This window comes from Chiloscyllium punctatum, chromosome 3 (genome assembly GCF_047496795.1).
Source record: "Chiloscyllium punctatum isolate Juve2018m chromosome 3, sChiPun1.3, whole genome shotgun sequence".
In the NCBI taxonomy this organism is placed as follows: domain Eukaryota; kingdom Metazoa; phylum Chordata; class Chondrichthyes; order Orectolobiformes; family Hemiscylliidae; genus Chiloscyllium; species Chiloscyllium punctatum.
The window spans coordinates 34,274,990-34,297,157 of record NC_092741.1 but is presented as its reverse complement, the minus strand read 5'-3'; the positions used below and the strand labels follow the sequence as shown (position 1 = coordinate 34,297,157).

At 40.4% G+C, this 22,168-nt stretch overlaps 1 protein-coding gene across 8 annotated transcripts in view; it reads right to left on the bottom strand.

Moving 5' to 3' along the window:
* rmdn2 (regulator of microtubule dynamics 2) overlaps positions 1–22,168 on the bottom strand; it is a 123,715-nt gene that overhangs the window by 36,774 nt on the left and 64,773 nt on the right. For 7 of the 8 annotated variants that reach the window (XM_072551386.1, XM_072551384.1, XM_072551378.1 and 4 more), the window contains exon 4: positions 17,983–18,043. The exons of the other annotated variant lie outside the window; for it this stretch is intronic. In XM_072551386.1, the coding sequence (XP_072407487.1) occupies positions 17,983–18,043 (61 nt within the window). The remainder of the gene's footprint in view (positions 1–17,982; positions 18,044–22,168) is intronic. 8 annotated transcript variants of the gene reach the window in all.

The following is a 22,168-nucleotide window of genomic DNA, read 5'->3' as shown; positions in this document are numbered from 1 at the left end:
GACTCTCCATGTTTACAGCTCTCCCACCCACCTACATCTTCCTTGTTTAACAGGTTCTTTTGCTCGCTGATATCTTTCCTGCAGCTTTCATTTGTCATCTATTCCTAAAGGTAATCCTAGCAGATGACCAATGTTTTATGTCATGTCATTGATGAAAAGAAGTACAGTTTAAAAAAAAAGCTGTCTCTTGTACAAAGTGATTTTCCAAGAGTGATAACATTCAGTAAAAAAATTCCGAGAAGTCATACAGTTGACAGAAATAACAAACAAAAAGCCAATTCATAATTTCTAATCCAAAGGTTGCTTCATGCTGGTTAGCACCACACTGGACTGAACAAGGTCTGTACCTGGTGCTAAAATACTTCGTTAATCCAAAATGGAAGTGGATCCTGCACAAAGCATAAGTTATTCCTCCATATCCAGCCTTTAAAGTTCTTTAAACTTTTAAACACTTCTGTCAGGTATCCTCTTACTTTTGTCTTTCCAGAATAAACAAACCACAACTGTTTCAATATTTCCTTAGTTTCATGCCTGCATATCATTGCACATGCAAATAATCTGAATTTGGCATCTCACGTGATAAATTTCCTATCACCATCCTCTAAGTATAGGGACCAAGAGGGCCACTCGGTCTTTAATGGTAGAGGAAAACTACTGACTGTTGTAACTAGTAGAAGCTCTTGTATTGAAGTAGTGGTAGTTCAGCCATTTTGTAGTGCAGAATTTGAGTGTTGCTGATGAAGCTAAACACATTTTGTCAAAGCTTTTCATTTTATTCACTTCAGAGAAACTCACAATACCAATGCATTGGAATTCAAACAGGACAGAAAATACTGATTGACTCAGACTGATCAAAGGGACACCATGGAGAATGTACCAGGCAAGGAATTTACTGTAACCAATCAACCTGTGCTCAAAAAAAGTAAAAGCACTGTCCAATATTGGATATGTTTCCACGATTGGACAGCACTTGCTAAATAATTCTGAGCAAGTTAAGAAAATTGAGGATCAATTTAAGATTGTAAGCACATTGTGTGGCACACTTGTGTACATGAGAAGTTACATATTTTAATACACATAGGCAAACAAAGGCCGTGACAAGGTCCCACATGAAAGACTGGTAAAGAAGATAAGAGGACATGGGGTTCACAGTAACTTGGCAAGTTGGATCCAAAATCAGCCTTAGTGGCAGGAGATAGATGGTAGAAGTCTGTATGGGTGGTGTCCAGTGGTGTTCCACAGGGATCAGTGCTGTGTCCCATACTGTTTGTGATATATAAAAATGATGTAGATGAGAACCTGGGGATTTGATCAGCAATTATGCGAATGACAGAAAGACTGGCTGAATCGTTGACAGTGAGGAAGGAGGTCTGAGTTAGAGGAAGATATAAACAGATTGGTTAGATGGGCTGATGAAATTTAATGCTAGAATTAATAACAAGACAAAAAGTACTCAGTGAATGGGAGGACTAGGAAGCACAGAGGAACAGGGAGATTTTTGGGCACTTGTCCACAAATCCCTGAATGTGACAGGGCATAATTAATTAGATAATTAAGAAAAAAAACAAAAGATGCTTGCCTTTATCAGTCAAGGCATAAATCATAAGTGCAGAGAGGCTGTGCTGAAGTTTAAGTTCTACAGAACTTTGATTAGGCCACAGCTGGAGTACTGCCTACAGTTCTGGTCACCATACTATCAGAAGGATTTGACTGTGCTAGACGAGGTGCAGAAGAAATCTACAAGGATATATCCTGGATGGAAGATTTTAGTTATGAAGAGAGTGTGAATAAGCTTGGGTTGTTTACATTGAGGAGAGAAGTTTGATGGAGACTTGATAAGATTATGAGTGGCATAGACAGGGTGGATAAAAGCAGCTGTTCCTTTACTTGAAGGATCAGTAACAAGAGAACACATTTATAAGGTGGAAGCCAAGAGGTGTAGAGGGGATTTGAGGAAAACATTTCACCCAAAAGGTGGTAGAGATCTGGAATGCACTGCCTGGGAAGGTAATTACAGTAGATAATCTCACAACCTTTAAAAATTACTTCATTGAGCACTTGCAATGTCACATTATTTAAGGCTATGAACTTAGTGTTGAGAAGAGAGGCTAGTGTAGATTTAGTGTAATTTTGGTGGCATAGACTCGGGCTGAAACTTTTTTTTCCCCCTGCATTGTACGATATTCTTACATGCACACATCTTGTGCCTGATTCAACTCAAAAACATTTGACAGCCATTTCTTGGTTTGTTCCTCAGAAAAATGCCTTGACCAGAGTAAAGTTGCCTGATCTGAAACATAAACAAAGCTTAGCAATTAGTTGTCAGATATCATCTCCCTGTTACATTCAATTTACTTTTTAAAAATTCATTCATGGAGTGGTGGGATTGCTGCCTGGATCAGCATTTAGTGCCCATTTCATAAGAAGCTGGTGATGAGCTTCCCTTTGAACCACTATAGTCTGCTTACTCGATGTACCTATAAAATGTTAAGGAGGAAGTTCCAGGATTTTGATCCAACAACACTGAAGGATTGGCAATATATTTCCAAGTTGGAATATAGTGAGTGGCTTGGAAAAAATTTGAAGGTGGCATTCCCAAGTGTCTGCTGCCGTTGTCACTGTCCAGATGGTAGTGGTGTTATGGACCAGGCCAGACCCCCTCAAAACCTTTCAAGAAGATAGCCCAGATCCTAATTTTTCTAGTGGTTTTAAGCAGGTGTAAAATAGATATTCCAGGAGTGATGTAGCTGGCCCACCCACTCAGTTTTAAACAAACAGAATTTATCTACAGCCTACTGAATGAAACATGAACTAAACAAAACCAAATTTAGAAAATCTTAACTTCTCTGAAAACCCAATAGACCCTATCACAACTTAATGATGCTATTCCAAATACTTGCCACATCCCCATAAACACCACCTTTGCAAAAAAAGTTAACTCAAACACAGGTTCTTACAGGAGAGATGTTAGAGAGAGAGAGGATCAGCATGGAGATGTATCTTTGATTTGCAGGACCAAACTGCTTGCTAAAACCAAACCAAACCCTGAACTGGGAAAACTGGCCACACCCTCTTCATTGTACAAGTGTTTAAAAAAAACACTTAAAAAGCTTTTTCAAGTAGATATTTCCAGACATATCGAAACCACTTCCTTTACGACCCCTTGTGAAAAAGAAACAGGGACAGAATAACCTTGTTAAAGGAGCAGCATCATCACACCTCCCTCTTACAAAAATAAAACATCAATATCCAAAGACAGTTTCATTAAAAAAACCCTTAATCTTAAATTGTTAGTACATTACAACACACATACACATTACATTGGCTATAAACATGCAGTACTACATTCTATTTCAGTCCAAGTACTCCTGCCACCGAACAGCTCCATTTATCATCCAAGTCTCAACAATGCATCAGCAATCATGTTTCCCTGTCCTTCCGCATTCACAATTTTCAGGCTGAATAGCTGTGACAACAAGCTGCATCTAAACGATCTGGAATTTTTGTCCTTAAACTTTTCCACAAAATTCACAATGGGTTATGATCACTTTATAGGACCGTCTCAGATACATTACTGGTAACATGTTGAAATGTTGTAATACCAACACCATCTCAAAGTCTCCTTCTCAACTGTTGAATATTTCTGCTGATGAATGTTCAATTTCCTGGAGAAATACCTGGTTGATCTTTCTATCTTCTCATCATCATCCTATAATAACACAGCACCGACACCTACATGGCTTGCATCAATAACCACCTTAAATAGCTTTGCCTAGTTAGGTATGGCTAACACAGGGTAGTGGTTAACACAGCTTTCAGGCTGTCAAATGCCTTCTGACAGTCTGCTGTCCACTGAAACTTCTTGCCTTTCTTTAGTAATTCAGTAAGTGGAAAAGCCACACTGCTAACATCTGGTATGAATTTTCGATAAAATCCACTTAATCCCAGGAATCATAGCACTGCTTTTTTAAAAAAAAATCAATGGTATGGGAAACTCCCCATTTACCTTTGTTTTTTCATTCTGTGGGGCCCTTGGTCCATGTCCAATAACATGGCCCAGGAAGGTGACTTGAGCTTTGGCAAATTCACTTTAGCCAGGTTTATCACCAAGCCTGCCTTCCAAAGTCGATCGAACAATTCTGATAAATGTTACAGATGTTCCTTCCATGCGTGATTAAAAATCACTAGGTCATCAATATAACCTATACAATTGGGTAATCCGGAAATTACCTTATTGGTTAGTTTCTGAAATGTGGCTGGCATTTTTCATACCAACTGGCATGACTTTAAATTGATAGAATCCATTTGACATTATGAAAGCCAAAATTGTCTTCGCTATTTCAGACAATGATGCCTGCTAGTATCCTCTGAGCAAGTCCAACTTAGAAATATAAGTTGCTTGTCCCACCTTCTCAACACAGTCTTCCAAACGTGGAATTGAATATGCATTAGTCTTTGTAACTGCATTGATTTTGTGATAGTCCATACATAATCGTTGGGTACTATCTGGTTTTAGCATCATTACTGTGGATAAGCTCCAATCACTGTAACTCATTTCGATTATGTTGCCATAGAGCATACATTCAATCTCCTTTTGAATCTAGGCCAACTTTAGAGGGGCATGCCTATAAGGATGTTACTTAATTGGAACAGCATCTTCTATATCTACATCATACATAATTAGGTTAGTATTTTCCAGCTTATTTCCACATATCTCCCCATGCGATAGCAATAATTCTTTCAGGTCATTTTGAATTTCCTTTGGAAGGTCACTCAATAATTTCTCCCAATTTTTGACAACTATCTCATTGTCCAATTTAAACTTAGGAATGTCCAATTCAGAATTCTCTGAACTTCGTTCTTTATTGTGTTGTAACCAATAACATACTCCCCTTTTGCTTTCCTTCCTGGTCAAAATACCTTTTGAGCATATTTCACATGACATACACTGTGAGATTTCTTTCTGTTTGGAGTCCTTATCAAATAGTTCACCTCATTCAACTTCTTTTCGACTGGATAGGGTCCACTAAACCTTGCTTTTAAAGGCTCGCCTATCACTGGAAGTAACACTAACACCTTATCTCCAGTAGCAAAATTGTGAGTTTTTGATTTCTTGTCTGTTCCCTGTTTCATTGTATTTTGTGTCATACGTTTAAATGCTGTCTAGACAACTCACCCGCTCTATTTAATTGTTTGCAAAAATTTGACATATAGTCCAAATATATGGTTTCTGAATTCTGACTTACCAATTTCTTCTTTATCAATTTTAGCAGTCCTCTCACTTCATGCCCAAAAATGGATTGAATTTGGTTAATTTATTTGATGCATTTCTGATGGCAAAAAATACAAATGGCATTCCTTCATCCCAATCATCTAGATAGTCTTGACTCATAAGACCTCATCATTGTTTTTAATGTCTGATGCCACCTTTCTATTATTCCCTGGAATTTTGGGTGGTAAGCAGTAGATTTGAATTATTTTATTCCTAAGCAGTCCATATCTTCCTTGAATAATTTTGATTTAAAGTTTTACCCTTGATCTGATTGTATCTGTTGGTAGTCCGTATCTAGAGAAAAAATTGACTGACACATCTATAACTCTTTTAGTTGTGATATTGTACAATGGAATGGCTTCTGGAATCCAGTGAACACATTCATACTTATTAACAAATACGGATTTCCAATTATTGTTTTTAGTAGGGGTCCTACGCAATCAATTAAGACTCTTGTAAAAGGCTCCTCAAATGCAGGAACACTTATTAAAAGGTGCAGGATTTATTACTGCCTTTAGTTTTCCAATTATCTGACATGTACAACATGTCTAGCAAAATTCAAGTACATCCTTTTGCAGTCCAGGCCAGTAAAAATGTTCCTGTATTTTAGCTCGAGTTTTCCTTACCCCAAAATGACACCTTAATAGTAGTTCCTGTGCTACCCACAACATCTCCTTTTCATAACTCACTGGCAATATGACTTGAACTTTGTTCATTTCTCATTTACCTGAATATGTGATGGTCTCAGTTTTCTCATCAAGGCATTATTTTTAAGATAGTAGCTTTCAGGGATGCATTTGGATTCTTTTTCTGTGTATGCCTTTTGATACAATCACCTTAGTTTTTCATCTTTCTGCTGTAGCTCAGTTAATTTCTCTGAGCTAAAGATATCTACTTTGTTAGCCACCTGCTCCTGGTTTGTGTCAACCATTTGATTCAACAGGATCTCTGCTAATTCCACTTCAACTTTCTTATCTGTACTCTTTGATCTCTCCAGTTTCAACTGATGACAGTGACCTCGTTACCACACAGTCAGGAAAATTCCCAGGATATGCTTTCTGCAATATATCAGCTGCCTAAGTTTCCACTGGTTTTTCAACCGCAGTAGGCAGCACTCCTACATGTGAACCTACATATCAATAGCAAGCACAAATTGTATTCCTGGAGCTGACAGTTTTTCTAGTACTCCTACCACCACTTCTCCACTCTTTACTGGACACTCTAATCTCATTCTACATAACTAAGCACTTCTGGTCTCACCATGAATTCCCGTTACAAGCACTTTTTCTGGCAATAGTCTTCTAGAGATACAGATCTCCTCATCTTTCAACAGCTTAGACTGACAGGATCCTGTATATTCTAAAAATTGTAACCTATTTATCTGCTGCTCCTGGTCTATGTGAGTAAACTTACCTTCGCAAGTATATGGTTTAGGAAGATCTGGCACTTCCTCCTTAACCAACTTCTGACCAGATTGTACATTCTGGTGCAGCTTTTTAGCCTCCAATGTGCTTTCCATTACCACTCCAACAAAATTCACTGGCTTATCCTGTTTTCCTACATCTGTCTTCTGGGTGCTTTTTCTAAGCCACCAACACTGATTTCAAGGGCTTACTTGACTACTTTATTGCAGTGAAAACACCTGAGCTTCTTAATTTCTTTTTCCCCTTCAAGGGTTTCCTTCTTATCCTGTGATAAGTTATCCTTATGATCTTCACTGAGATCTACCTTTCCCTTACCATATGAGGATTTCTCTTTTTCCTAATTTCTATCCCTCATGGATTGAAATTGACTTTAGAAGCCAAACTTTGATTTATAAACCAACTCATAATCATCAGCCATTTCAGCTGCTAATCGTGCCATTTTAACTCAGGTCTTCCACTCGAATTCTCACTACCTCAGAAAGTGAATGTTTGAACTCCTCCAAAATCATAGTCCAAGAGTGTCTAATACTTTTGCTCTATTTTTAATGACCTAATCACCTATCAAAATTACTTTGTTTGATTCTTTCAAACTCAATGTAGGTTTGGCCAGGGTTCTTCCTTAGATTCCTGAAGTGCTGTCTATATGCTTCTGGCACAAGCTCAGATGCACTTAAAATGGTTTTCTTCACCTCCTCATATGCCCCAAATACCTCCTCTGATAGTGATGCAAATACCTCATTAGCTCCACCTACAAGTTTTGTTTGGATCAACAAAACCCACATGGTAATTGGCCAGTTCATTTGTTTAGCCATCTTCTGAAAAGAGATGAAAAAGGCTTTTATATCTTTCTCATCAAATTTAGGTATTGCTTGAATATATTTAAAGCATCCCCATCAGGCCTTTGGCTACCATGGGTTTGCCATCCTTTTAAACAGAATTTCCTGTCTAAATGCTGACCTATGAAGTTCAAACTCCCTCTCTTTCTTCTGTTCCTCTCTCTCCTTTTCTCTATTTTGTTCTACTAGGACTTTTCTTTTTCTCTTTCTTCTGCTTTTAATCATAATTCAAAACAGTTTCATTCCTTTTTCTTTTGTCTCTAACTCAAGAAGCTTCTTTTTCAATTAATTTTAGACGTCTCCAAAGTTTCTGTTGGCATTTCCAGCAAATTTAAATGTTGAGCTATGGTGTAATCATCTCTCCCCTCCTCATGGAATGAGGCAGTTCCAACTCCAGCTCGACTGCCAATTCCAGCATCTTCTCCTTGTTCACCTTTTGTGGAGTCCATAAAGTCACTTCTTCGCTGCCAGAAGACTCTTAGTGACTGAAATCAACACTGTTTAAACCAACTAAATTCAATACCCAGAACAACAGACACTAACACTTACCAATCGCTGCCTTTGAGTCCAACAAGCCTAATCCCAAATCAGAACTATAAGAACAAGTCCCGCAAACAGCAACAATGCTGCAATCTCTGATGGACCAGGCCAGATCCCCTCAAAACATTTTAAGAACTTTTCTAGTTGTTCTAAGCAGGTGTAAAATAGATACTTCAGGAGTGATGCAGCTGGCCCAACCACTCAGTTTTAAACAAAACAGAATTTACTTATAGACTACTCAATGAAACATGAACAAAAGAGAACCAAATTTAGAACAACCTAACCTATCTGAAAACCCAATCAACTCTATCACAACTTAATAATGCTATTCCAAACACTTGCAACATCCCCAAAAACACCTCCTTGGAAAAAAAATGTAAAATTAACACAGGTTCTTACAGGAGAGATGTCAGTGAGAGAGAGGATCAGCAGTTCCAAATTGCTTGCTAAAACCAAACCAAACCCTGAACTGGGAGAACTGGCCATTCCCCTTTCATTGTACAAGTATTTAAACAAAAACACTTAAAAGCTTTTTCAAGTAGATATTTCCAGACACATCAGAAACTCTGCCTTTATGACCCTTCTTGAAAAATCCAAGGACAGAATAACCTTGTTAAAGGAGCAGTATCAACACAGTGGCCATGGGTTTGAATGGTGCTGTTAAGGAGCCTTGGTGAATCTTCCAGATGATAGTGAGCATCAGTGGTAGATGAATGTAACTTTTCAAACATAGACTTGGACTGTCCTACTGTTAAGCACTTGGTGGAATTTGTTAAATTTATGTTCAAGAAATTTTTTTTTAATCAATATGTAGATGTATGTACTGGAGAAGCAGCAAAATCTGACCTTCACTCAAGAAGTAAAGAAAGGAAAATGACTGAATTGTTCGTTGGGGAGCACTTTGAGACAAGTGATCATAACTCTATTAGTTTTAAAATAGTTATGGAAAAGGGTAGCCCTGTATAAAAGTTAAAGTTCTTAATTTGAGTAATGCAAACTTTGATGGTATGAGACAGGAATCTTCAAGAGTTGATTGGAGCATACTGCTCATGGGAAAAGTTGTGACTGGCAAGTGGGATGCTTTCAAAAGTGAGTTAGTGGAGTTTAGAAGCTTAATGTTCCTGTTAGAGTGAAGGGTAAGGCTGGTAAGACTTGGAAACAGTGAATGAATAAAGATATTGAAGCTCCGGTCAAGAATAAGAAGCAGTCATATATTAATTATAGACAACTGGGATCAAGTGAATTCTCTTCAAGAGTCTAAGGTGTGTAGGGGCATTCTTAAGAGAGAAATCAGAAGGGCAAAAAGGGGATAGGAGATATCCTTGACAAGTAAGGATAGGGATAATCCAAAGAGATTCCACAAGTACACTAAGAGCAAAAGAGCAACAAGGGAGAGAATAGAGTCCCTTAAAGATCAACAAGGTCACCTATGTGTGGAACCAGAGGAAATGAGAGTTACTAAACAAATATTTCATGTCAGTTTTTACTGTGAAGGAAGAAATGGAAGCTAGAGAACTCAGGGAAATAAACATTGATGTCTTGAAAGCAATCCACTTACAGAGGAGGAAGTGTTGGAAGATTTTAAAAAAAAAAGGTGGATAAATCTCCAGGACCTGATCAAGTGTATCCCAGGATAGTTTGGGAAGTTAAAGAAGAAATTACAGGACCCCTAGCAGTGATATTTGCATGATTCTACAGTCACGGATGCGGTGCCAGAGGATGAAGGGTAGCTAATGTTGTGCCTTTATCTAGGGAAGGCCATAAGGGAAGTTTGGGAACTATAGACCTGCACGTCCGACATCAGTGATAGGTTAGTTCTTGGAGAGGATTCTCAGAGATAAAATTTAAATGCATTTAGAGGGGCAAGGACTGATTAGGGATATTCATATGGCTTTGTGTGTGGGAAATCATGTCTCTCAAACTTGATTGAGGTTTTCTTTTGAGGATGTAACCAAAAAGATTGATGAGGACAGAGCAGTAGACGTTGTCAACATGGAATTTAATAAACCCTTAGACAAGGTTCCATATGGTAGACATGTCAAGTTAGATCTCATGGAATTCAGGGCGAGCTTGTCAATTGGATGTAAAATTGGCCTGATGGTAGGAAACAGAGGGTGGTAATGGAAGGTTGTTTTCAGAATGGAGGCCTGTTGCCAGTGGTGTTCCACAGGATCGATGCTGGGTCCACTTTTGTTGTTTGTTGTCTTTTATGTAAACTATTTAAATGAGAATTTAGGAGGTAAGGTTAGTAAGTTTGCAGATGATACCAATATTGGTGCTATAGTGGACAGTGAAGAAGGTTATCTTAGATTACAAAGGAATCTTGAATGGTTGGGTCAATGGACTGAGGAGTGACACTTGGAGTTTAATTTGAGTAAGTGCGAGGTATTGCACTTTGGTAAAATAAGCAAGGTCAGGACTTATATAGTTGATGGTAAGGCCCTGGGTAGTGTTATCGAACAGAGACTCCTGTTAGGTACATAATTCTTGGAAAGTTGTATCTTAGGTAGATAGCGTGGCTAAAAAGATATTTAGCACTCTTGCCTTCATCGCTCAGAACACTGAGTTTAGGTGTTGGGGCATAATTTTGAGGTTGTACAGGACATTGATAAGGCCACTTTTGGACTACTGTGTACAGTTCTGGTCACCTAGCTATAGGAAAGATATTATTAAATTGAAGAGGGTTCAGAGAAGATTTACCAGGATGTTTCTGGGACTGGAGGGTTTGAGTTATAAGGATAGGCTGCAACGTTTTTCACTGGAGCATAGGCGTTTGAGGGGTGACCTCAGAGGTTTATAAAATCATGATGGGGATAGATAAGGTGACTAGCAAAGATCTTTTCCCTAGAATGCAGGTGTTTAAAACAAGGGTGCAGTTACTGTGGTTCAAGGTTAGAATTTTATAATATACGTCCCTTGAAATCAGATTACACAATGTCGGTATGTATCCTCCACTCGATAGACTCCTTCTCGTCTACATCTACACTGTAACTATCTATTTCCCTTTTTCTTCAAATGGTTTGTCTAGCTGCCCCTACAGACAGTACTTTAAAGGTACAGAATTTGAATACTGCTGAAAAGAGGCATATTTTGTTATAGCCTTTCATCTTGCCCTCAGAAAATTGTAAATAATACCAATGTAAAGGGCAACAGTATATTATACTGTATGTGGAGAGAGTGCTCCATGTTGCCGTGGAAAATGCAGCAGTTAGATGATGACTGACAGTTAACTCCCAAAGTTTTTTGAGGTATAGCAAATATTATACAGTCATGAAATCAGATCTAATGTGGGACACTGTATTTTGAGTTTGCTAGCACTTGCTAATTGCGTACAATGTAGTACCTAGCCTGTATGAAAACTCAAAGAGCTAAATAATCCCGAACATGCTGACAACTAAAAAAAAGTGACAGCCATTCCCTGATTTACTTCTTAGGGTACAGTATTCCCCATTCTTAACAAATTCAGGAAGAAATGTCTTTATCCAATTAGATTTCTTTGTAATAAACAATCTGGATAAATGCAAGTTTTGCATTTTGGTACCATAAACAACGATTGCGTTCATACAATTAATGGCAGGATCTTGGGCAATGTTATACAACAGAGGGATCTAGGGGTGCAGGTACATAATTCTTTGAAGATTGCATCACATATATGCAGGGTGGTTAAAAGGCATTTGGCACCCTTGCCTTCATTGTTTAGTCCTTTGAGTATAGGAGTTGGTAAGTCAAGTTGTGGTTGCAGAGGATATTGGTGAGGCATCTTCTGGAATACTGGGTTCAATTTTGGTCAACCAGTTAGAGGAAGGATATTATTAAGCTGGAGAGATTTACCTAGTATGGAAGGTGTGAATTATAAAGAAAAGCTGGATAGACTACGAACAAATAAACCTAATAATGCAACATGACTTCTATGCCATATATAAATATGAGATAAGAAGGCTCAGTTAGGGCGCTTGAGAGTTTATACGTTAGCCAGGAAGAACCTAAAGAGAGAGCTAAGAGGAGCCAGGAAGGGACGTGAGAAATCTTTGGCAGGTAGGATCAAGAAAAACCCTAAAGCTTTCTATAGGTATGTCAGGAATAAAAGAATGACAACGGTAAGATTAGGGCCAGTCAAAAAGTTATGTATGAAGTCTAAGAGATAGGAGAGGCGGTTAATGAATGTTTTTCATCAGTATTCACACAGGAAAAAGACAATGTTGTCGAGGAGAATACTGAGATACAGGCTATTATACTAGATGAGATTGAAGTTCACAAAGAGGTGGTGTTGGCAATTCTGGAACGTGTGAAAATAGGTAAGTCCCCTGATCTGGATGGAATTTATCTAGGATTCGCTGGGATGCTAGGGAGGAGATTGCAGAGCTTTTGGCTTTGACCTTTCTGTCGTCATTGTCTACAGTATAATATCAGAAGACTGGAGAATAGCAAATGTTGTCCCCTTGTTCAAGAAGGGAAGTAGAGACAACCCTGGTAATTATAGACCAGTGAGCCACACGTCTGTTGTGAGCAAGGTTTCGGAAAGGATTATAAGATATAGGATTTATAATAATCCAGAAAGGAATAATTTGATTAGGGATAGTCAACACAGTTTTGTGAAGGGTAGGTCATGCCTCAGAAACCTTATTGAGTTCTTTCAGAAGGTAACCAAACAGATGATGGTAAAGCAGCTGGTGTGGTGCGTATAGATTTCAGTAAAACTTTTGATAAGGTTCCCCATTGTAGGCTATTGCACAAAATACAGAGGCATGGGATCGAGGGTGATTTAGCAGTTTGAATCAGAAATTGGCTAGCTGTAAGAAGTTAGAGGGTGGTGGTTGTCCTATCCACCCTGGTCCCGGAACTCCCTGCATACGTTTGGGACATCACCGATGCCCTCCACCTCCTGCAAGATTTCCGTTTCCCCAGTGCCCAACACCTAGTTTTCACCATGGACATCCAGTCCCTCTACACCTCCATCTGCCATGACCAGGGCCTCCAAGCCCTCAGTTTCTTCTTCTCCCAACGTCCCCACCAGTACCCTTCCACTGTCACTCATTCATTTGGCTGAACTGGTCCTCACCTTTTAACAATTTCTCCTTCCAATCCTCCCACTTCCTTCAGACAAAAGGGATAATCATGGGCACCCACAGGGACCCCAGCTATGCCTGTTTCTTTGTCAGCTACCATTTTCCGGAGATACACTGGCAATACTTCCCACCTCTTCCTTCGCTACATTGATGATTGCATGGGCACCACCTCGTGCTCCCATGACGAGGTCAAACAGTTCATCAGGTTCACCAACACATTCCACCACGACCTTAAATTCACCTGGACCATCCCTGACACCTCCCTCCCCCTCCTAGACCTCTCCAGCTTCATCCAAGAGGACCGAATCAACACTATCATTTTTTTTTACAAAACCATCAACTCCCATAGCTACGTGGATTACACCTCCTCCCACTGTACCTCCTGCAAAAATGCTATCCTGTATTCCCAATTCCTCCGCTGCATTTGCTCCCAGGAGGACCAGTTCCACTACAGAACAAACCAGACGGCCTCCTTCTTTAAAGACCGAAATTTCCCCTCCCACGTGGTTGAAGATGCCCTCCAATGCATCTCACCCACGTTCCGCACCTCCGCCCTTGAACCCCACCCCTCCAATCGCAACAAGAACAGAACCCCCTGGTCCTCACCTTCCACGCTACCAACCTCCAAATAAATCACATCATCCGCCGACATTTCTACCACCTACAAATGGACCTCACTAGCAGGGATATATTACCCTCCCCACCTCTATCCACTTGGCACTACCTAGTCAAGTCCATGCCCTCTAACAAGCCACCCTCCCCTCCTGGTACCTTCCCCTGACACTGCAGGAATTGAAAAACCTGTGCCCAGACCTCCCCGCCTTACCTCCGTCCAAGGCCCCAAATGAACATTCCACATCCAAAGTTTCACCTGCACTTCCAAACATGTCATTTATTGGATCCATTGCTCCCGATACGGTCTCCTCTGCATTGGGGAGACTGCATGCCTTCTCATAGAGCGCTTCAGAGAATATCTCTGGGACACCTGCACCAATCAAACCTTCCAGCCTGTGGCTGAACATTTCAAATCCCCCTCCCACTCTGCAAGCCCATGAACATCCTGGGCCTCCTCCCTCACCACCTTATCTTCCATTTCGGGACCTTTCAACTCCAAGGCATCAATGTGGACTTCACCAGTTTCCTCATTTCCCCGCACCCACCTTACCCCAGTTCTAACCTTCCAGCTCAGCACCGCCCTCATGTCCTTTCCCATCTATCAATCTTCTTTCCCACCTATCTGCTTCACCCTCCTCTATGACCTATGACCTTCACTCCCACTTCCATCATCTATTGCACTCTCAACTACCTTTTCCCCAGCCCCAGCTCCAGCTCCAGCCCCAGCCCCATCCACCCTCCCATTTATCTCTCCAGCTTCATTCCTGATGAAGAGCTCCGGCCTGAAACATCAATTTTCCTGCACCTCGGATGCTGCAAGACCTGCTGTGCTTTTCCAGCAACACATTCTCAAAGGTTGATGGGAGATGTTCATCCTGAAGTTCAGTTACTTGTGGTGTACTGCAGGGATTTGTTTTGGGGCCACTACTGTTTGTCATTTTTATTAATGACCTGGATGAGGGTGTAGAAAGATGGGTTAGTAAATTTGCAGATGACACCAAGATCGGTGGAGTTGTAGTCAGTGCGGAAGTGTGTTGCAAGTTACAGAGGGACCTAGATAAATTGCAGAGCTGGGCTGAGAGGTGTCAAATGGAGTTTAATGCAGAAAAGTGTGAGGCGATTCACTTTGGAAGGAGTAACAGGAATACAGAGTACTGGGCTAATGGCAAGATTCTTGGTAGTGTGGATGAGCAGAGAGATCTCTGTGTCCACGTGTACAGATTCCTGCAAGTTGCCACCCAGGTTGATAGGGTTGTTAAGAAGGCATACGGTCTGTTGGCTTTTATTAGTAGAGGGATTGAGTTTTGGAGCCATGGGGTCATGTTGCAGCTGTACAAAACTCTGGTGCGCCTGCACTTGGAGTTTTGTGTACGGTTCTGGTCGCAGCATTATAGGAAGGATGTGGAAACATTGGAAAGGATGCAGAAGAGATTTACCAGGAAGGTCTTATGAGGAAAGGCTGAGGGACTTGAGGCTGTTTTCGTTAGAGAGAAGGTTAAGAGGTGACTTAATAGAGGCATACAAGATAATCAGAGGGTCAGACAGGGTGGACAGTGAGAGCCCTTTTCCTCGAATGGTGATTGCTAGCACGAGGGGACATAGCTTTAAGCAGGAAAAGCACTAAGCAGGAAAAAGAAAGGGAAAACCCTCAACACACAGGAAAGGAACACCCTCAAAGGACTCAGAAAAGACGGAAACATTATAATCCTACCTGCAGACAAAGGGCACGACCGTCATCCTAAACAGAACACAGCACATTGAAAAGGTGAACTCACTGCTTGCAGATACCAACACCTACAAACAGGTGGCGATAGACCGAACTCCACAGCTAGAAATCCGTACCACAGCTTCATTGAAGAAGCTTCATAAATCAGGCAAAATTAACAACAGATCTCCAAAAAAAATGAAATCTGATGGATCCAACACATCTCGCTTCCATGAATTACCTAAGGTACATAAAGCAGGCGCCCTCCTCAGACTCAGTCTCACTTCCTGGCACACCAACATACAGACTAGTAATGGAACTCCACCTAAAACTGAAATACCTAGTAGAAGACTCATGCCACTCCATCCACTCCACCCAAGAATTCCTGAACATCAAAGACACCAAAATAAAAGAGGATGAAATAATGGTCTCCTTTGACATACCAGCCCTATTCACATCAATTACCATCAACCTGGCCAAAGAAACGCTGACCACACTACTAGATGAATGAAGAATCCAAACTCTATGACAACATCCTCAAGCTAGTAGATCTGTGTCACACTACCCACTTCACCATTAATGACAAGACTTAGAAACAAATCAACAGAATATCAACGGGATCACCAATATCAGGCTTCTTAACAGAAGCAGTAATGTAGAGACTCAAATGAACAGCCCTCCCCACAATCCAGCCTAAACACTGGGTCCGCCACATGGATGACACCCTTGTCATCACAATACAGAACAAATTAGAGGAAACCTACATCATCAACAACACCCTTACTGGCATAAATTTCACAAAAGAGGAGACCAACAAGAACAGGCTCCCCTTCCTAGATGTCACAGTGTAACAAACAGTTAATGGAGAACTGTAGACCAGCATCTATAGGAAAGCAACACACACCAGATATTTATCTACAGAAGCAACCACCCCAACACCCACAAACAGAGCTGCACTAGGACATTAATTATATGGGCCACAACACACTGCAGCACCCAGGAACTATGAGCAGCAGAAGTAAAAATGCTTATACAGCGTATTCAAGAACAATGGGTGCCTGTTAAACACAGTCTGCCAATTCTTAAACAACAAACCCAAACGAGTAGACAAAACACGCCCAGAAACTCTCACAACACTACCATACCATCAAAGACATCTCCAAGATGACTATCAGGCTACTCTGACCCCTTGGCATTATGGTAGCCCACAAACCTACCAACACATTGAAACAGCAACTGATGAACTGAAAGGACCCTATACCAACAACCAGCAAGATTAATGTCATTTACAAAATACCCTGCAAGGACTGTAATAAGCACTACATCGGACAGACAGGTGGAAAACTAGCCACCAGGATACACAAACACCAACTAGTCACCAAAAGACATGGCCCACTATCACTACTATCCTTACATACAGATGAAGAAGGACACCACTTTGACCGGGACAACACATCCATCCTAGGATAGGTTAAATGGAGACATGCATGGGAATTCCTACAGGCCTGGCATTCAAACTAGAATTCTATCAAATAACATATCGATTTGGACCCCATTTACCAACCTCTGAGAAAAATAACCGGAAAGGATATCACCCACCTTAACAGACCAAGGCACACAAATAGAGAGCAGAACAGAACACCAGTACTTCACAGGAGGCTCACTGATGATGTTAGCATGGTGACAAAACATCTGAAAACAAACCTTCCAGCTCAGCAAGCAAACGTACAACCTGAACATACCTTTAAATTGAGGGGGATAGATATAGGACAGATGTCAAAAGTATGTTTTTACTCAGACACTAGTAAGAGTGTGGAATACACTGCCTGGAACAGTTGTGGACTCGTCAAGATTAAGCGCATTTAAATGGTCATTGGATAAACATAGGATGATAATGGAATAGTATAGGTTACATGGGCTTTAGACTGGTTTCACAGGTTGGCGCAACATCGAGGGCTGATGGGCCTGTACTGCACTGTAATGTTCTATGTTCTATATCCTCTGTATTCCGAAGTAATATTTATAGCACAAAACCAGATAATTCTAGCCTGCTTTTCAAGCTCCACATCCTAAACCTATGAACGTAACTTGCTATTCCTTTGTCTCTCACTTAATTATCTACCTGCCCTGAAATGCATCCCTGCTACTCACCTTAACAATGCAGAACTAAATTAATTGCCTGTATTGTTTTACAAATAAAGTCAGGAAAATGATCTGCAGTAGCACAACAATGCAGCTTATCAGTTTTGAAACTAGTCAAGCTTTTACTTCAAAAGATCATGTTTGTACAGATTATTACTTACAGAATCAAATGATACTCCAAATAATAACCTGATCTTATGAGGATGGTCTGTAAAATTCTAGGTTTGAGCCACAGTAACAAACATTTTGACAAAGAAGAACCTTATAGAACGTGGCCTCAAATAGACAATATTAGAAAAAGGCTGAGAATTTTGTAGCAAGTAATTGCATGACAGAGACACAATGCATATTCATAATGTGTTGTGGAGTTATTTAGACTTACCACATGTGGCTATCAGCACTCTGGGGACCCAGTTTAACTGCATCCATAGCTATCTCCTTACCTGGAAAGGATATTGTGAACACTTTAATTTTTGCTGTGTTTACAATTCAACAAAGCTGGATTTACTCCAAAAAGGTGTTAATAGAAGCGAAATGCCTCAACGTCAACACCTTTTGTGGTTAATATTGACCAGAAGCTGAGCAGGACCAGCAGAATAAATACTGACGTTACAAAAGCAAGCCAGAGACTGAGAATTCCTCAGTGAATAACTCATCTATTGACTCAAAATCTATCCACCATTTACAAAGCTTACCAATACTCACCAATTCTCTGGATAAGTGCCATTCCAATAACATTTAAGAAGTTTGGCACCATCCCAGATGGACCAACTCACTTGACTGGCATACCAGCTGTTTTCAATGTTTGGCCTCTCCATCAGGAATGCACAAGAGTGGATATCAAAAAATAAAGCAACTTGCAAAGCTCCTTCTACACCTCTCAAACTCATAATATCAACTAAATCAAAAACCAAGGGTAGCAGACATCTGGGGCACCACCACTTGTAAATTCTCTTCAAAGTTACACAGTGTCCTAACCTCAAATTATATCACTGTTCCTTCACTGCCACTAGGTCAAAAACCAGGAATTCCCTTTCTGGAAACACTGGGAATGCAGCTGCACTAGATTGTCTCTAGTTTGTTCAAGATATTCAAGATGACAGCTCACCATCACCTTCTCAAGGGTAATGGAGGTATTAACAAAATTCTGGGCTTGCCAATGACATGCACAATTCCTGAAAATATAATGAATACAGGCCAAGTAAAACCATAATTTCATGAACTGAATACGTCTTTAAGTACAAATGGGCCATGTTTGCTATGTTTTGCTTGACAACAACACTTTTTGAGAATACGTGTAATAGGATAGAAATCACTGTTGTAAGAGAGAGAAAGGGTAATCAAATTATAACATTTTCATACAGAGGTAGCATGTTCCCTTTTGTAGGGAAGAACAGAACGAGTGGACATTAATCTCATGGTCAACAAGAAACTAATTGGGAGTTCAACTGAAACTTCTTCACACAAAGATAATAGACAATAATATGGAATTCACTACCAAGGAGTGGTTGAAGTAAATAGTACACATGAATTAAGGGAGAGCAAGACAACAATGAGGGAGAAGGTAAAGTAATATATTTAAATAAAAAAGATTAAAAGGAGATTCAACTGGTTCAAAAATACTACCATTGACTGGTTGACTTGAATGGCCTATTTATGACCACTATACCATAAAGTATCGGAAATGGGGTAGGCCATTTGGCCACCAAGCCTGCTCTGCCATTCAATAGCATCACGGCTGATCCAACAGTCCTTACGTCCACTTTTCTGCCTTTTCCCCATAATCCTTGATTCCTTTATCTATCTCATCTTTAAAATATACACAGGGTCTCAGCCCCTACAACTCTCCATGGTAAGGAGTTCCAAAGACACCTAATCTGAATATTGAATTCTCTTATGTTATGTCCGCTATTTCTTGGGGAATATTTTACAATGAGGTAATTTATTAATTACCTATGCAATCATTCACAGTATTAAACACAAAGTGGCAATTTTAGAAAATACAAATATATCAGAAGAAAAGATTAGTAAAAAGATAATGAAAGAATAGTACTATAATAATCAGGGTAATTTTATCAAATAAAATTAGATTACTGTTGGATTGCAAGCCAAGCCCTTCCCTTTAATTTATAATTCTTGACACACTAAAAACTACATATGAAGTTGGGCCAGCACCTTTCTTGGTTGTCAGTCACAAACTTAATCCCTAAAGAGCTGTCGTCATTGACCGTTAATACCTTGTTTGTAGACACAATACAATAACTGGGTCTAACTAGAGTCTTATAAGGGTTCAGCATAACCTTCTTGCTCTTGTACTGTATGGCCCTATAATAAAGCCAAAATTTGTATGCTTATTATTACTCTCCACCTGTCCTGCCATTTTTAATGACTTATGTACATATATACGCAGGTCTCTAGTCCTACATACCCTTTAGAGTAGCACCCTTTATCTTGTGCTGCCTTTCCATGTTCTTGCTACCAAAATATATCACCTCACACTTCTCTGCATTGAATTGAATTTCAATACCTGTGTACTCCACCATAAGACCACAAGATGTAGGAGCAGAAGTAGGTCCTTCAGCTGATCAATATTGCTCTGCCATTCAATGAGCTAATCAGACAACACTTAGTTCAATTTTCCTGCCCTTCCCCACCCATAGCTCTTGAATGCCTTACAGATTAAAAATCTGTCCAGCTCAGCACAGAGTACACTGAACGACTCAGACTTTGTATCTCATTTCTCACCTCTGACTTAAATACGTGACCTGTTATTGTGAAATTATGCACTCTGGTCCTAGATTCTCCCGCAAAAGGAAATATTCTTTCCACATCTATTCTGTTGAGTCCTCAAATAATCTTGTATATTTAAATAAGCTCATCTCTCATTCTTCTAAAGTCCAACAAATACAGGTCCAACTTACTCAAACTCTTCTCATAATATAATCCCTCCATATCTGGGATTAGTCTAGGGAACCTACTCTGGACTGTATCCTCTGCTATTATATCCGTCCATGGATAAAAGGGCCCCAAAAGAGTTTACAGTATTCCATCTGTGTTCTGACTAATGCCTTGTTTGATTTATACCCTTAATGGTAAGGTCCTAGGGAGTGCTGCTGAACAGAGAGATCTTGGAGTGCAGGTTCACAGCTTCTTGAAAATGGAGTTGCAGGTAGATAGGATAGTGAAGAAGGCATTTGGTATGCTTTCCTTTATTGGTCAGAGTATTGAGTATAGCAGTTGCGACGTCATGTTGCGGCTGTACAGGTCATTGATTAGGCTACTGTTGGAATATTGTGTGCAATTCTGGTTTTCCCTGGAACGTTGGAGGTTAAGGGGTGACCTCACAGAAGTTTATAAAATCATGAGGGGCATGGATAGGATAAATAGACAAGGTCTTTTCCCTGGTATAGGGGGAGTCCAGAACTAGAGGGCATACATTTAGGGTGAGAGGGTAAAGATATAAAAGGACTGAAGGGGCAACTTTTTCACACAGAGGATGGTGTTTGTATGGCATGAGCTGCCAGAGGAAGTGGTGGAGGTTGGTACAATTGCAACATGTAAAATGAATAGGAAGGTTGTAGAGGATATGGGCCAAGTGCTTGCAAATGGGACTAGATCAGGTTGGGATATCTGGTCGGCATGGACAAGTAGACTGAACGGTCTGTTCCCATGCATACATCTCTACAATTCTACTCAGGGGCAAAGTGTGGCACTAGAAAAGCACAGCAGGTCAGGCAGCATCCAAGGATTAGGAGAATTGCTGTTTCAGGCATAAGCCCTTCATCAGGAATGTGGTAGAGGAGATGACCTGGGGGTGTAGAGAGACTCACTTTGGTCGTTGTGGAGGAAGAAGGAGAACTTCTTCAAGGTAGGCAGCCTTGGGAAAGGCTTTGCAGTAAGGTTATAATGACTAGGAGAAAGTGAGGTCTGTGATCAGAATCAAAAGTGTGGCGCTGGAAAAGCACAGCAGGTCAGGCAGCATCCAAGGATTAGGAGAATTGCTGTTTCAGGCATAAGCCCTTCATCAGGAATGTGGTAGAGGAGATGACCTGGGGGTGTAGAGAGACTCACTTTGGTCGTTGTGGAGGAAGAAGGAGAACTTCTTCAAGGTAGGCAGCCTTGGGAAAGGCTTTGCAGTAAGGTTATAATGACTAGGAGAAAGTGAGGTCTGTGATCAGAATCAAAAGTGTGGCGCTGGAAAAGCACAGCAGGTCAGGCAGCATCTGAGAAGCAGCAGAGGCAATGTTTCAGACATAAGCCCTTCATCAGAAATGTGGGTTATTCATTAGTCAGGGTGAATGTAGAGTAATAGGGCAGGGGAATGGGTCAGTGTGGACTTGTTGGGCCTAATGGCTTCCACACTGTAGGGATTCTATGATATGAGATGTCCAGGCTGTGTGAAGCCAGATAGAATGGGTGGGAAGAAACCAGTTCCCTCAACCAATGAGTAAGGGAAATACACTTAAAGTAATTAGAAGAAGAATCAGAAAAGATGAGGTAAGTTTTTTTCACTCAGGAGTGGTTTGGATTTGGAACCCTGCCTGAAAGGATAATAGAGGAGAAATCCT